This window comes from Aulonocara stuartgranti (genome assembly GCF_965226115.1).
Source record: "Aulonocara stuartgranti genome assembly, chromosome: 9".
Classification (NCBI taxonomy): Eukaryota; Metazoa; Chordata; class Actinopteri; order Cichliformes; family Cichlidae; genus Aulonocara; species Aulonocara stuartgranti.
The window spans coordinates 632560-648664 of record NC_138960.1 but is presented as its reverse complement, the minus strand read 5'-3'; the positions used below and the strand labels follow the sequence as shown (position 1 = coordinate 648664).

Below are 16105 nucleotides of genomic sequence, written 5' to 3'. Positions count from 1 at the left end.
CAGTTGAAGTGTACCTCTGGTGCAAATTACTGACCTCTGTCATCATTTTAAGTGGGGGAACTTGCACAATCGGTGGCTGACTAAATACTTTTTTGCCCCACTGTATAGTCTGTGCTTCCCACAACCTTTAATTATAAGTTGTGCAGTGTAACTACATTAAGTGTGAACTGTATCAATTTTCAAAGCAATCTCCCTTTGAACGGTATGAAAAGCAAAGTAATACAGACTTGATACTTTCAGCAGGTTTTTTAATCTATAAAGTGAAAATGTTAGCTTGTACTCCATGTTAGCGTACACATGGTTTTTCGTTAAAGAAGTGAAACTCCAAAAAGAGTGGCATGAAACAAAGTAAAAATCACCCCAAGTTGAAGCGACATGAGTCATTTTAGGAACGTTTAATTTTTGAACAGAAAGGAGTAAGGAGTACATTTCACTAAATGCACTTACAGAGCAATATCGCCGGGCTGCACTGATCTGACATGAGATTATACTGGAAATCAGATACACAGAGCAGGAATAGTGAATACAGGTAGATAAAAGAATGTGTGTTTGTGAGACAGAGAGATGCTGTCAGCATGGCTGCACAATGAAACCAGCTTTAACCAGCAATCAGGTTAAATATAGCAGGGCTCTTCAGAGATAAAAAAATATTCCTCACAGTATTTCTTTTAAGCACATCCATGCATGTCATTGTAAAGCATCCATGACACACTTCAAATGGCACTTCAACAAAGAACAGAAAGAAAAAGAAAATCGAGCGAGTTGCGTACTTTCGTTGACACAGCAGGTATCAGGAGTCGTCGAGGTTCAGACCGTGGAGCCAGAACAGCCGAGAACATGTGCTGAGCCAATTTGTCTTTGGGCTGCGTTTGATATTCGTCAGGAGTTTGCACATTACACCAGAGAAGTACAAAACCAAATCCCAGTGGATCATAATCACGAAACAAAACATAGCTGAAATCATATTTCTGTACATGGAAACAAGAAATGTTGTCTCTTCATAAGCAGACAAGGAACAAATATAAAAACAGATCATCTGGCACTACAAACACTTGGCATCTGTCAAATCATGAAGCAACAGAAGAGTGAAAATAAACAAGGTTTTGTTGACAGGCAACGTCTTCACAGAGACAGCACAGTCAGGAGTCCCACGCTCACCTGCAGCAGTACAGTACTAGTACAGTACTAGTACAATAGTAGTACAGTACTATTACAGTAGCAGTACAGTAGTAGTTTTAGTTCCAATCAGTGCTTGATTCAAGGTCTATTTATAAGTGAACCAAGAGTTTACTCTACCTATCTGACTCATTGTCTCTAGAGGACCATTCCCATGTCTGATTGTTAACCAACATATAAAGTGCTTTCAAAAGATAACATATTCAATTCATATCTATACAATAAATCAATAATTAGAGGATATTATGTGTAGGAATTAAAGAGAGGAAGGGTTAAAAACGGTCTATTCAGGCACGAACAGAGACTCTTTCTCCTTCTCTGTTCCTTTTCTCCAAGGCTTTTTTTTCCTTACAGTTTTTTTACTTCTTGAAGGGCGTCAGTCTGCCAATGTTGTGCCAGAAGGTGGAGGTCTTGCGCTTGGGCTCAGCCAGCATAAAGACCTGCTGCTGGGGCAAAGCAGAGGGGAGAGAGGGGTGTTTCTGCCTCAGGAGGAAGTCATAATAAGGTCTGGACACCGCTGAGGAGAAGACGAACAACAGATCATTACTTATAATACAATAATAATACATTTTATTTATAGGTGCCCTTAAGACCCTCAAGGTCACCTTACAATAGCACAAGAACAATAGCAACAATACAATATAATAAAACATGGCAAAATAAAATATAGACATAAGAGAAAAAAAAGCATGAAAGTATAAAAGCAAGTATAAAAGCTGAGCAACGTAAAAGTGGACTAAGCCCGAATCAATTGTATGCAGTTTTGAATAGATGGGTTTTGTGACGTGATTTAAAAGTGGTGAGAGAGTTCGTGATCTGGTGGAAGTGCATCCAAAGTCTTGGAGCAGAACAGCTAAAGGCTCGAGTCCCATGGTAGTCAGGCGAGCAGGTGGATTTATGAGGTACACCGTAGAGAAGAGAATTACAGTAATCTAAACGGGATGTGACAAGAGCATTGACAAGTATGGCAGTACTGTTTGGAGTGAGTGAGGGACGAAGGCGGTTAATATTACGGAGATGAAAATAGGATATGCATTAGGAAACAAGGAAGGGTTTCATTATGAGGGTCTGAGATTGCATTTGTTGTTTAAATCTAACTCGGTAAAAGTTCAGTATAAACTAAAGTGAGCGGCTATGAATGACAGGGAGACTTCTACAAAGAGCCAAACAGGTGAAACAAGAAAAATATTAGATATACACATAATCTGTTGACATACGCACATGGCAGCAGATCACAAAGTGTGTACTGCCAGGCGTTTCGATTCGTTATCATCTATGGGCCACTTTTTTACCCCTTTGCTCAGTTCCACTGCTGTCCACTGCAGTCGTGTAGGTAGAGCAGGTCATTTACTAATTGGAAGGTTTAATCCCTGGCTGCTCCCATCTCCAGTCTGCACAGTATCCTTGGGCAAGATATTGAACCCCAAGTTACTCTACGATAAATTGATTGGTGCATACCTTTGGGTTTCCCAGCTGGATGGCTTTTGCAGGCATTCAACATGGCCTGTTTCTTCTGGACCTCTGTGAGAGTGAACCCTGACAAAAAGAAAATAAAAACAACAGGTTTATTCGTAAGGACACCAGACCGACAGCATTCAAATCAGCTGACAGAAAATGTCCTTGACAAAATGAATTTAAAAATCAGAATTCTGTGAAAGTTTACAGCGTCTGTATCTGTTTAATGCATGTGCCACGACAGTGCTGCAACAAACTTGGATTGCCACCATTATTATCATCCAAATGTTTTAGCATCCATTCATATGAAGACAAACTGAGCACATGTCTGACCTGTCTCGCGGTCTTGCTGGACCTGCCTCCTCTCATCAGTAAAGGCCCGGAGCCAGCGCTCTTTCTGCTCAGGCTTCTTAGCACATAGGAGGTGGACTTCATCACCAGTTAGCGAGCGCAGTTTCAGAGCATTTTTTACGCTGATGTTGAAGTCTTTCTCCTTACCATCCTCCAGATCTATTACTTCCATGTGGTCCATGTCAATCCGGCCCTTGTAGTAAAGCATGTCTCGGCGCAGGAGGTCCTGCAACAATAATGGACAGCAGATTTAAAGAAGGATTTGTTTTGAACAAGAGTAAAAAGAAAAGTAAATGAAAGCATACAGGTTTGTTTTGTTTAGTTTTTTTTGTTTAGCACTGTGTCACCTCAACAGTTCTCAACAGCCCAAGAGAAAACCCTAACAATCACATCACCCCCCATGAGCAACCACTTGGCAACAGCAGAAAGGACAAACTCCCTTTTAACAGGAAGAAACCTCTGACAGAATCAGGCTCAGGAAGGAGCCGCCAACGGCTGTGACCTGTTTGGAGTAAGAGGAGGGAGACTGGTTCACTTCCACTGCATGTCTTTAGTCCTGAGGTAAATAATAACAAATGACTGAATGTTCAAAGGTTGATTCTGTTCATCTGGACGTAGCGTTTTCAGTGGGAGAAGCGTTTCGTCACTAATCCAAGTGACTTCTTCAGTCTCAGCTGACTGCAGGTTTCAATCTTATAAACAGTACATTTGAAACCAGCCCACTGAAGGAACAATGGGCTGGGAGGGCAGTTCCTTCATCATAATTATGCAAATTCTCATGACCATTGATCAACAACCAGTGATCAAAGCCCACTGATCAATGGCCATGAGTACCATAGTCAGCAGTTCTCTCCTGGATCGGCTGGATCTTTCTTTAGGCGTCTTCCCAGCTTTGACAAATGTCCAGCTGGGATAACAACATTTAATCAGAGCCTTTTTCCCACTTTGGCACGGACTGCCTAAAGCTTGCTCGTCAGTATGAGCAAACAGCACGTAAGATGGCGGATTACAGGAACCACCTGAGATTCAGCCTCAGATGCAGACAAAACAGGATTACTCCTAAAAGTCTGCAAATGAGCTTTTCAGTTAAAGGCTTCCAGGCAACAAAAATCCTCCAGAAGGCACCACACCAGCTGCTTAATGAATGGGTGAGGCAGACAAATTTTACCATCGACGTGCTAAAATCTCAAGAGGAGCGGATCCGACAGAGACTGACAATGCTTTTAGATGAGAGCAGACCAGGCAACAAATGAAGTTTGACTTACTTGTTGTACATCGGAAACCACAGCGAAATACGGAGAGTGTACTCAATGGCCAGAAGAGGGAACGATGCAACACCGAAGATGTAGACAAGTGGGTGAAAAATTTGTCTGACAGACAGCTCACCCAAACAGAGAAAACATCCTTGCTAAAGGGTTGAATTTTGCTGTCATGGTGAGACAAATCCCGCTAGTGGAGCTGATCACAGCCACAGAAACAGCAATTCGAAACAACAATATAAAAACAACAAAACAACACTCTCAGCATCGACCAAGTGTGTTTGAACTGTGTGTGAATTCCACCTACTTCACATACAAGGGTCAGTTCTACAGGCAGAATCATGGGTGCCATGGGCTCCCAGTTTCACCCATCGTGGCCAATTTGTACATGGAAGAAGTGGAAAAGAGGGCTTTGCTATCCTACCCTGGAACACCACCAAGCCATTGGTTCAGGTATGTGGATGACACCTGGGTGAAAATCAAATCTCAGGATGTACCACAATTCACGGATCACATTAACTCGGTGGACCGACACATCAAATTCACCAGGGAGGATATGAACAGTGGCAGGTTAGCCTTCTTAGACTGAGAGATTTCCATCAGTAATGGGGGACATCTAAAAGCTGACGTGTACCGTAAACCTGCACATACGGATCAGTATCTAAGGTTTGACACTCATCATCTACTGGAGCACAAACTGGGTGTCATCAGGATGCTATAACACAGAACGAACACCATCCCCACTGACACAGCAGCCAGGGAGACAGAAGAACATCAGGAAGGCCCTGAGTAAATGTGGTTACCCCAGCTGGACTTTTGTCAGAGCTGGAAAGGCTCCTAAAGAAACCTCCAGCTGATCCAGGAGAGAAGGACAACCAATGACTAAGCGAAAACCTGTAGTGATCCCGTACGTGTCAGGAGTATCGGAACAGCTGAGGCGCATTTTCTCTAAACACCACGTATCTGTGACCTTTAAACCCCAAAACATGTTGCGGCAAAAACTGATCCACCCCAAGGATCGGGTCCCCCGACACAAACAGAGTAACATAGTGTACTTCACAATTATAATTTACAACTGAGGAGTGCAAGGAGGTCCTACTTCTCTGACATCATCACTAAAAACAGCCATAATGCTCGGGTCTTATTTTCTACAGTTGACAGGCTAACAAACCCTCCTGTGCCAGTGGAAGCTGAACTTCATTCGACCATGGCCTGCAATGACTTTGCCAAATTCTTCACTGAAAAAATCCAAAAAATTAGACAAGCAATTGGTACATCAACAGCAGATCCAGGATATGTACTGTGTCCACCAAAAAACTGTTTAAACACCATGAAACAGTTTCAACCTATTAACAGCAAAGACCTGGAGGACATCTTAGGTCAACTGAACTCCTCCTCCTGCTGTTTAGATGTCCTGCCAACAAGTTTTTTCAAAAAGGTCTCAAAGACTTTAGAGTCAGACCTGTTACAGATCGTCAACTTTTCTTTATTATCAGGTGTGTTTCCAGAATCACTAAAAACTGCTGTAATCAAACCTATACTGAAAAAGGACAATCTTGACAAGACACAAATGAACAACTACAGGCCGATCTCAAATCTCCCATTTTTAAGTAAGATCATTGAAAAAGCAGTTTCTCAACAGCTCAGTTACTTCTTAAAACAGAATAATTGCTACGATGCCTTCCAGTCAGGTTTTAGACAGAACCACAGCACTGAAACCGCTCTGACCAGTGTTTAATGACATATGTCTGAATACAGACAGTGGAAAAATGTCAGTCCTAGTTTTACTGGATCTCAGTGCAGCATTTGATACAGTTGACCACAACATATTACTCAAACGACTGGAGAACTGGACAGGTCTTTCAGGAACTGTACTAAACTGGTTCAAAACATACGTAGAAAACAGGAAATACTTTGTATCAATAGGTAACTTCACATCTGAGCAGACAAGTATCACATGTGGAGTTCCCCAAGGTTCCATCTTGGGACCCCCCCTCTGTTTAACATCTACATGCTCCCACTGGCACAGATTATAAACAACAACAAAATAAACTATCACAGCTATGCAGATGACACACAAATATATATCACAATGTCACCAGGAGACCCAGGCCCTGTACAGGCTCTTGGTAAATGCATTGAGGAAATCAATGACTGGTTGTGCCACAATTTTCTCCAGCTAAACAAAAACAAACTGAGGTAATAGTCTTTGGCGCCAAAGAAAAACGATTACAGGTCACCAGAGAACTTCAATCTATACATCTAAAAACCACAAACCAGGCGAGAAATTTGGGTGTAGTGATGGATGCAGACCTAAACTTAGAAAAACACATTAAGACAATAACAAAATCAGCTTACTATCACCTCAAGAATATTTCAAGGATAAAAGATCTGATGTCTCAACAGGACCTGGAAAAACTAGTCCATGCATTCATCTTTAGTAGGCTTGATTACTGTAACAGCATCTTTACAGGTCTACCTAAAAAATCAGTCAGACAACTACAGCTCATTCAGAACTCTGCTGCTCGAGTCCTCACTAAGACCAAAAAAGTGGACCACATCAGTCCAGCTCTGAGGTCCTTACACTGGCTGCCTGTCCGTCAGAGGATAGACTTTAAAGTTCTGATGCTGGCCTATAAAGCTCTGAATGGTTTAGGACCAAAATACATCAATGACCTCCTGACCCAGTATGAACCATCCAGATCCCTCAGGTCATCTGGATCCGGTCTTTTATCAGTTCCCAGAGTCAGAACCAGACACGGAGAAGCTGCATTCAGCTTTTATGCTCCTTATATCTGGAACAAACTCCCAGAAAGCCTCAGATCAGCTGAAACACTCAGTTTATTTAAATCCAGGTTGAAGACTCACCTGTTCTCAGCTGCATTTGAATAAAGCACCAAATCCACACTTTTAAGCTTAAATTTCAAAACTTACATTTAACTACTGATTTTATCTACTGTTCTGATTTTATCTGTTTTGATTTTATATACTGTTGTTTGTTTGTTTGTTTGTTTGTTAATTAGTTAGTTAGTTTATTTGCTTGTTTTATTCAATTTTAAATCATGCTTTTTATTTGTTCTTGTTTCTAATGTCTCTGTAAAGCACTTTGAATCACCTTGTTGTTGAATTGTGCTATACAAATAAACTTGCCTTGCCTTGCCTTGCCTTACGCTGTTAAGTGCAGGAGGATTGGCAGGATTTATACATCGGGGAAACCAAACAACCAAAGAGGACGGCACAACACAGAAGAGCTACCTCGTCAGGCCAGGACTCTGCAGTCTATTTACACCTACAGGCCAGTGGACACTCTTTCAATGATGAGGATGTAACATCCTGGACAGGGAGGAACGCTGGTTTGAGGGCGGAGTCAAGGAGGCCATTTACATGAAAAGGGAAAGACCATCTCTGAATCGAGGAGGGGGCCTAAGGGTACATCTGTCACCATCTTACAATGCTGTGATTGCAGCCATTCCCCAACTCTCTGTGAATGGGACTCATGGCCATTGATCAGTGGTTGTTGATCAATAGTCATGAGAATTTGCATAATCATGATGAAGGAACTGACCTCCCATCCCATTGTTCCTTCAGTGGGCTGGTTTCAGTCATTATGTAAATGTACTGTTTATAAGATTGGGGAAACCCTTCAGTTTGCTTAGACTGAAGAAGTCACCTGGATGAGTGACGAAACGTTTCTCCCAATAAACGCTACGTCCAGATGAACAGAATCAACTTTTGGAGATTTACTTACCTGGATGATTGAGCATGCATCAAGACGTAATGACTGAATGCAAAGTGGTGTATAAACAGGGAGTGAAAAGGAAATGTTCATAGCATCATGGAGAGCCTTAGCAGTAGCCTGAGCCTATTGCTGCATATTTAAGAGAGAGGCTGGATCAAGTGACCCGAAACAAATGTTATAAAGCTTTATAAAAAAAAAAGAAAAGTGAGAAGTACAAAGAGGGGCTGCCTCCTGAATCCAAACTGGGTGCTGGTTAATATAGGAGAGGGACCTGACAGCTAAAAGCTCTGCTTTCAGACTTGTGGCGACTTGTGGCTCCCAGAGTAGAATAGGAAACAAAGTGCTCATTTGGGGTGATATATGGTAAAATTTGGTGTTTAAGATGAGATGGGGCTTGATTATTCAAGACTTTGTATATGAGGAGTAATTTAACTTTGGCTCTTGATTTAATAGCTAAAAATATGGTCTCTTTAGTCCATGTCAGAGATCTCACTGTAGGATTTTTGATCACTACAACCTGAAAAATAAAGTATTACAATAGTCTGGCCTAGATGTCATAAATGCATGAAATGTTTTTTTTATATCACTCTGAGATAGGATGATCCTAATTTTAGAGGTACTGTGCAAATGTAAGAAAGCAGTCCTTACTATTTGCTTAATAATGTGCATTACAGGATATAATCTGGACGGCATTATCTTGGCCTCCAGTAACCAGGACAAGTAACTGGTTAGACACGTGATGTAGATTGGACTCAATACACAGGGCTCAGGAGAAAAGTTTACAAGACAAAGTCAGAAGCAAAGCAAAGGGATTTCCAGTTAGCGAGGCCCATGGCTCCACCACAGTATTTTCTTTCCTCAGCAATCTCTCTTTCAGTAACTCTCTGAGATCCATTTGCAGGTCTCTGCTGCCGAGTGAGCCAACACAGGAGGACTGGAGGACCATGGCATCACATTTCTATGATTTTTAAGGCAGAATATAAAAACTTCGGCATAATCTGAATTTAGAAAGAGATAATTAGAGGTCGTCCAGCCTACAGTTTAATGAATTTGTGAGCTAACCGCTCACGCCTCCACCCACTCACTCCATTAATTGACTTCGGCGCCGAACAGAGTTTTATTGACTTTTCCCTTGCTAAGAAACTAGGCTTAACTGTTGAGCCACTGCCTCATGCTCTACGAACCTCCTCCCTGAATGGTTAGCGTTTACCAGACGTCACCCACATTACTGAACTGATAACATCATTCCGGATATCATTCTGAGTTAATCAGTTTGTTTGTTTTTAAGGCTCCACTAACCCATCTGGTTCTTGGCTATCCCTGGCTGTTACAACACAACCCCACTCACTGACTAGAGAAATGGCTGCATTTCTAGATGGAGGGAGGAATGCCACATGACATGCCTAAGATAATCCAATCCAATCCAATCCAACTTTATTTACATAGCACTTTTAAAAACAACAAAGTTGACCAAAGTGCTTTCCAATAATAAAACAATAATGATAATAATAATAATGGATTGCATTTATATAGCGCTTTTCTAGGCACCCAAAGCGCTTTACAATTCCACTATTCACTCACACTCGCATTCACACACTGGTGGACAGCGAGGCTGCCATATTGCGCCATCGGCCCCTCTGACCAACACCAGTAGGTGGTAGGTGAAGTGTCTTGCCCAAGGACAAAATGACCAGGACAGAGATGGTAAATGGACTAATTCTTATATAGCGCTTTTCTCTCCCAGAGTACTCAAAGCGCCGTATGCAACATGCCTCATTCACACCCACTCATGCAAGCACTTCTAAACGCAAGTGCAAACTAATCTACATTCACACACAGTCACACTCCGATGAACGCATTGGAGGGCAATTTGGGGTTAGTATCTTGCCCAAGGACACTTGACATGCAGACTGGGGAAGCCTAGGATCGAACCACCAACCTTCCGATCAGTAGCTGAGCCACAGCCACCGAGAGAGAGCAGGGGGATCGAACCGGCGACCTTCTGGTTACAGATGAGTTTCCCAACCCCCTGAGCTACGGTCGCCCAGATCTACCACCTCCGTCTCTCCTCTTTCCAGCATCACCTCCGCCAACACCTCCGAACCTAGCTGCTGTTCCTTCGGTTTATCATGAACTGGCTGAGGTATTTAATAAGGATCGTGCCTCCACACAGGCCCAATGATTGCGCTATTGACTTGCTATCTGGGCACCATTGCCAACCAGTCGACTCTAAAGCCTGTCCCAGCCAGAAAGGGAGGCCATGGAGGAATACATTACCAACTCACTTGTTGCTTGGATAATTCAGCCATCTTCCTCTCCTTTAGGGGCAGGATTTTTCTTCGTGGAAAAGAAAGACAAGTCTGTAAGACCTTGCATTAATTATCGGGGTTTGAACACAATAACTGTTTAAAAAAAATGCCCGTTGCCTTTGTTGACTTCTGCGTTTGAGCTTCTCCAAGGAATGACAATCTTCAGTAAACTGGACCTCCGCAATGCGTACCATTTGTTTCGCATAAGGGAGGGGAACGAGTGGAAGATGGCCTTCAACACTCATTTGGGGCAATTTGAGTATCTTGTCATGCTGTTTGGGTTAACAAACGTTCTGGCAGTCTTCCAGGCCATCGTTAATGACATTCTCAGAGACTTCATCAACCACTTTGTTTTTGTCTACCTAGATGATATCCTCATCTTCTCCAGGTCAGTGGTGGAGCATGAACGGCATGTAAAACTAGTGTTGCAGAGGCTGCTGGAGAACCGTCTGTTTGTTGAAGCTGAGAAGGGCTTCCTCTCTTCCATTATTAAACAGGAAATCTGAGACCGGATCCAGTAAAAGTCCAAGCGGTCTTGGAGTGGTCCACACCACCAAACTGCAAACAGCTTCAACGATTCCTGGGGTTTGCAAATGTCTATCGTCGCTTCATTCACGACTTCAGTAAAATTGTCTCACCTCACCTCTCCAAAGGTCCTGTTTCAGTGGGGGCAGGCAGCCCATGAGGTTTTTGCTCACGTGAAGCAACCTTTCACTTTGGTGCCCATTCTCACCCAGCTGAATCGCACCTGACCCTTCCGTGGAGGTGGAACTTAGTCAACAGACTGAAGGTAAACTCCATCCATGTGTTCACAGAACAAAATTACGACGTTGGCGACAGAGAGCTACTGGATATCAAGTTGGTGATGGAGGAGTGGCGGTAATGGCTTGAGGGAACAGCACAGCCTTTCACTGTGTGGATAGACCACAAGAACCTCGCCTACCTTCAGTCAGCAAAACGGCTTAACGCGCGCCAAGCCAGGTGGGTCAGGTTCAGTTTCTCAATTACCTACTGGCCTGGGTCCCAAAACGTCAAGCTAGATGCTTTATCACACCAGTTTTCACCTTCTGAGGAGGCTCAAGTGGAAACACTGGCCTTTCCTAGGGGCTGTGTAATAGGAGGACTCCCCTGGGAAATTGAGTCAGCGGTATGGCAGCATACCGAACCTGATCCTGGGACAGGACCCCCGGACCGGCTCTATGTCCCTTCATCCGTGCAGGCCCAGGTGCTCCAATGGGCATGATTCTCGTGTCATCCTGGAATCCAACGCACCATCTCGTTCCTGGGAGCCTGTTCTGGTGACTTTAGCTCAAGATGCCCGAGAGTATGTAAAAGCCTGCACCATCTATCCCCAAAATAAATCACTGACCTCTCCTCCGGCGGGCCTGCTCCAACCGTTACCAACCCCAGGCCCTCTTGATCACACATCGCCCTGGATGTTTTGACAGGCCTTCCACCTTCACCAGGAAACATGGTAATTCTGTCTATTATTGATTGCTTTTCCAAAGCAGCACATTTTGCAGCTCCCCACAGCACTCAAGATGGACCAGCTGCTGATGGATCACTTGTTCCACCTGCATACAATCCCTTCAGATGTCGTCTCCAACCGTGGACCTCAGTTCACGTCAAAGGTATGGAAGGAATTCTGCTTCACCATATGTGCCCAGGTCAGTCTCTCATCAGGTTATCACCCCCAAACCAATGGTCAGACAGACAGGCTGAACAAGGAACTGGAGCCCTCTTCCCATTATTCACTGTGCATATGTATATTAGAGATGGACCGATCCGATATTACGTATCGGTATCGGTCCGATACTGACCTAAATTACTGGATCGGATATCGGAGAAAAATAAAAAATGTAATCCGATCCATTAAATATCACGAAAGCACCTCACAAAACTTGCAACACGCCGTAACTCACCTCAGAACGTTAGCACGTCGGAGCAGTATGCATCACGTGATAGAGCGGCTGTGGCATGCGGGACCTGTCGGTGGTCTGGATAGCATGTGGAGCTTCGCTAGCAACCCGGCATTTCATCTCCGACAAAGTTGTCCAGAGAGAAGTAAAGCAAGTGTGTAAGTCCATCTCTGAATGTTTGTAAAGCATTCCTGCGTTAAGCTTAACAAGCGATATATGGAGCGACTGCCTCTCCTGCTGCTACTTCAATCATGAAACTGCTTAACGATCAGCTGATCGGCTTTTCTGTCGCGAGTCCGTCTCTCTTGTTTGTTTTTGGCCCACTTTGCACCAGAAAGAGGAAACCAGCGGCTGAACAACAGCAGCACGTTTAACCCTCCTGCCATCCTTTAAAAAACTCACACCCATCACCCTAGGGACCATTCTCAGCCACGCCATAAAAAGACCATATATCCATATTTTATTCCACTTTAAATTAGCCAACCTTGTAAAACTACTTCTCCCTGAAATATTCATGTAAAGTTTTAATTATATTTTCGTTGTTTTAACCCTTCAAATCCCAGTGTTATTACATGAGCGCCCTGTGTTATAAGCCCCAAAAACCAAAAAACGAAACTAAATATTTCCACAAAAAACCAGTTGAAGTAATATGTGATTGTCATTATAAGTAGGCCTTTAGATGGACCAAAGATTGGCACCAACATACATTTTGACCTGCCATTATTTTTTTTGCATTTTTTTTGCAATTTAAAAATTAAAACTTCAAGGCCCTGAGTCTTCATTGACATCCAAGAAAAGAAGAAAAAATAAAATCATATGATGATAATTTGGGGTTGAAAAATAGCGTTTATAATGGAAGTCAATGGGCAGAAAATGGTCCCCAGGGTGATGGGTGTGGGGATTTCTGCTGCTCAGCCATTTTAGGCTGATTTAAGGAATTCACACTGGAATATTAACATTGACAGGTAAAAACTATCCTGTGGCAAGTTTGGTTATATTCCACTGAACACAGTGGAAATGGCAGCCATTTAACACATAGCAGTGGCACAAAAAGGTCCCAAGAAGGCAGGAAGGTTAAGCTTGATCAGCTGTTGTTAGAATGTATTTAATATTACTTTCTACTCGAGGATCTTTTTCTACGTAGCTGACGCTGGTAACTGTGCAGGGGCGGATCTAGCAAAGTTTAGCCAGGGGGGCCGATAGGGCATTAACAGGGAAAAGGGGGCACAAAGACATACTTTTCTTTCTTATTCTCATTTAAAATGTCGAGCTTTTAATAAATAATTATCTGACACCCAAAGTTTTAATTTGATGTAAAATGAATAGAAGTCAATTACTGTATATAGTAACTATTAAGTCTAATATATATACCCTAGTAAGCTATAGTACTTTTTCCTTTGTGAAGGTACCATCTGTGCAGTCTGCAATTTTGTTGAAGAAAGATGTTGAATCTATTTAATTATTCTTGAAAAATAATTGATTTCTGTGCATTTTTTTTTTTCACACTGCATCAAATTAAGGTTGATTACGTCGATTAAGCATCATGAGGTGGAGCGTGAGGGGTGGTTCCCTATTTTTTATTTATTTATTTTTGTTGTTGCTGGGAGTTGGAACCCTATTAGTTAGGTTGCTTAATATTTATGCTAAGTACTCTTTAAAATACCAGAATAGTGAGGATGGTGTAGGTTTGAGTTTATTACATTGATCAGTATTGCTGAACTATGAAATATTTTTTTTTTGCATACAGGTATAACAGAATAGCTTTAGTGTAGTTGTTGTTTTAAACTTGAGTATGAACCTATACAAAATGCAGCAAGATATTAAAAAAAAACAGTTTTGTTGATTAAAAAACACTATATCGGATTCATATCAGTATCGGCAGATATCCAAATTTATGATATCGGTATCGGTATTGGACATAAAAAAGTGGTATCGTGCCATCTCTAATGTATATATGCCCCTTTAAATAAATTTTTTCATTTTTCACTAGTTTTAGAGTTTTGGAGTCCTGCGATTGAGTCCTGCACCAAACAAACCTTGACAATTCAGTTAATGATCCATCTCAGTACATAAATACCACCATTTTTCTTCTTCCACTGACCAAACTGTCTTCTTCTTGTGGAATAAAGTGAATTATTATTAGAAAATTATAGAAATGTATTTGTATTTAGAATACAAATTAAGCCTATTAGCTTGACACATTAGTATTACCTTACACAGACACCTTGAGGGAACTGTTGTTGTGTTTTGGCGCTATATAAATAACACCTGATACACAACCATGGATAACCTTTTCTTTTGTACATATACACTGATGCCCCTTTCTCCTGGCACTTAGGGTGATTCTTGCCACATGCTTTTATCAGTACCTCACAAAACGACATTCATAGTAGAAAAAAAGGGCACCTTTTTACAGTACACCATCTGATGGTCAAAAAGGAAAAACATTCTCTGTTGACTCTTAGCCTGAGGCAGGGATAGCTTGGTCAGCTCTCCTGAAAAGATGAGCTCAGAGCTTCTGCTGAGGACATCTTCACCCTGTAAGGTTTAAAGCACACATGCAGCTATTAGGTGCTTCTCAGACATGCTGCAGTTAATAGTAAGTGTTGGAGAAATGTTAGAAAAAAGATGCTTCATTACAAACCTCAAAATCCTCAATGGAGCTCTGCCACTGAGCGATCTTGTCGATGTTCTCAAGGCGCCGTTTTCTCTCATTTATAAGCCTGGCAACATTCTTCATGGCATTCAAAGCTGCCTCCACATCTTTGTAGTCCCTAAAGTTTAGAGAGTGACATGCATTTGGATTATAAAGTAAGTATTTGTGGTGATTCCATAACACACTCTTTATATTTTCTGTGAAGCACAACTGATGCATCCGCCATGCTGCAGAACTCCATTATTAAACAACCATTAAAGCAATCACTGAGTTGTTGAACAGGGCGTCGTGTTACAGTTACAGTATAGTGTGGTTTCGGACAACCTGTCAGAAAATGGGGCTTTCTGTAGAAAAAAACCCCAAACTGCACAAACTAAAATGCCGTGTCTGTAAGTCTTTTCAGACAGAAAAACCAACTAATTTATCAGAGGTCACCTTAGAGTGAAGTAACTGTAAACCTTCTGTGCCTCACTTCACAAAATATATTTAACAAATGCACCATTTTATTTCCGTTCAATTGAATTTAATTTATAAAGTGCCAATTCACAACAAAAGTCACCTCAAGGCCTTTTATACTGTAGGGTGATAAAGACCCTACAATGTTAGAAAGAAAATCCCAACAATCAAATGAGCCCCCATGAGCAAGCATTTTTCAACAGTGGGAAGGAGAAGCTCCCTTTGAGTGGGAAAAATCTCAGGTGGAACCAGGCTGAGGGGAGGGCCAGCCATCTGCCGTGACCAGCTTGGGAGTGAGGGGTTAGAGAAGTGAGCAGAGAGACACAGAGTCATAGTTACTAATGACTGACTGAATCTTTCATGAATGAATCCGCTGTGTATAAAGCCACAGAGAGTGAATGAAGAAGAAATGGTCAGTGAATCACGGGAACCCCCCAGTAGCCTAAACCTATTTCAGCATATCTAAGGGATGATTCAGTGTCACGTGATCCAGCCCTACCTATACGCTTTATAAAAAGGAAAGTTTTAGACCTAATCTAAAAGTACAAATAGTGTCTGTCTCCTAAACCCAGACTGTGAGCTACTGATATCCCATTCCCCCCAACTCTGAATTATGATAGTATGGTATTATGAGGTCTTTAAGATAAGATGATTATTCAACATTTTGTATGTAAGGAGAAGGTTGTTAAATTGGGGGATTTACAGAGAGCCCATGGGGAGAATGTGGGAGAAATATGGTTTATCTTCTTAGTCCCTCCAGCCTTCTGTTTCAGCTGAAGGCTTTT

At 42.1% G+C, this 16105-nt stretch overlaps 1 protein-coding gene across 2 annotated transcripts in view; it reads right to left on the bottom strand.

Moving 5' to 3' along the window:
• Nucleotides 1-380: 380 nt before the first annotated feature.
• Nucleotides 381-16105, bottom strand: part of arhgef4 (Rho guanine nucleotide exchange factor (GEF) 4) — a 78042-nt gene continuing 62317 nt past the window's right edge. For both annotated transcript variants that reach the window (XM_082545782.1, XM_082545783.1), the window contains 5 exons: nucleotides 14853-14982; nucleotides 14615-14746; nucleotides 2965-3208; nucleotides 2635-2712; nucleotides 381-1693 (listed from right to left, as the gene is read on the bottom strand). In XM_082545782.1, coding sequence (XP_082401908.1) covers nucleotides 1536-1693; nucleotides 2635-2712; nucleotides 2965-3208; nucleotides 14615-14746; nucleotides 14853-14982 — 742 coding nt within the window. In that variant the 3' untranslated portion in view covers nucleotides 381-1535. The remainder of the gene's footprint in view (nucleotides 1694-2634; nucleotides 2713-2964; nucleotides 3209-14614; nucleotides 14747-14852; nucleotides 14983-16105) is intronic.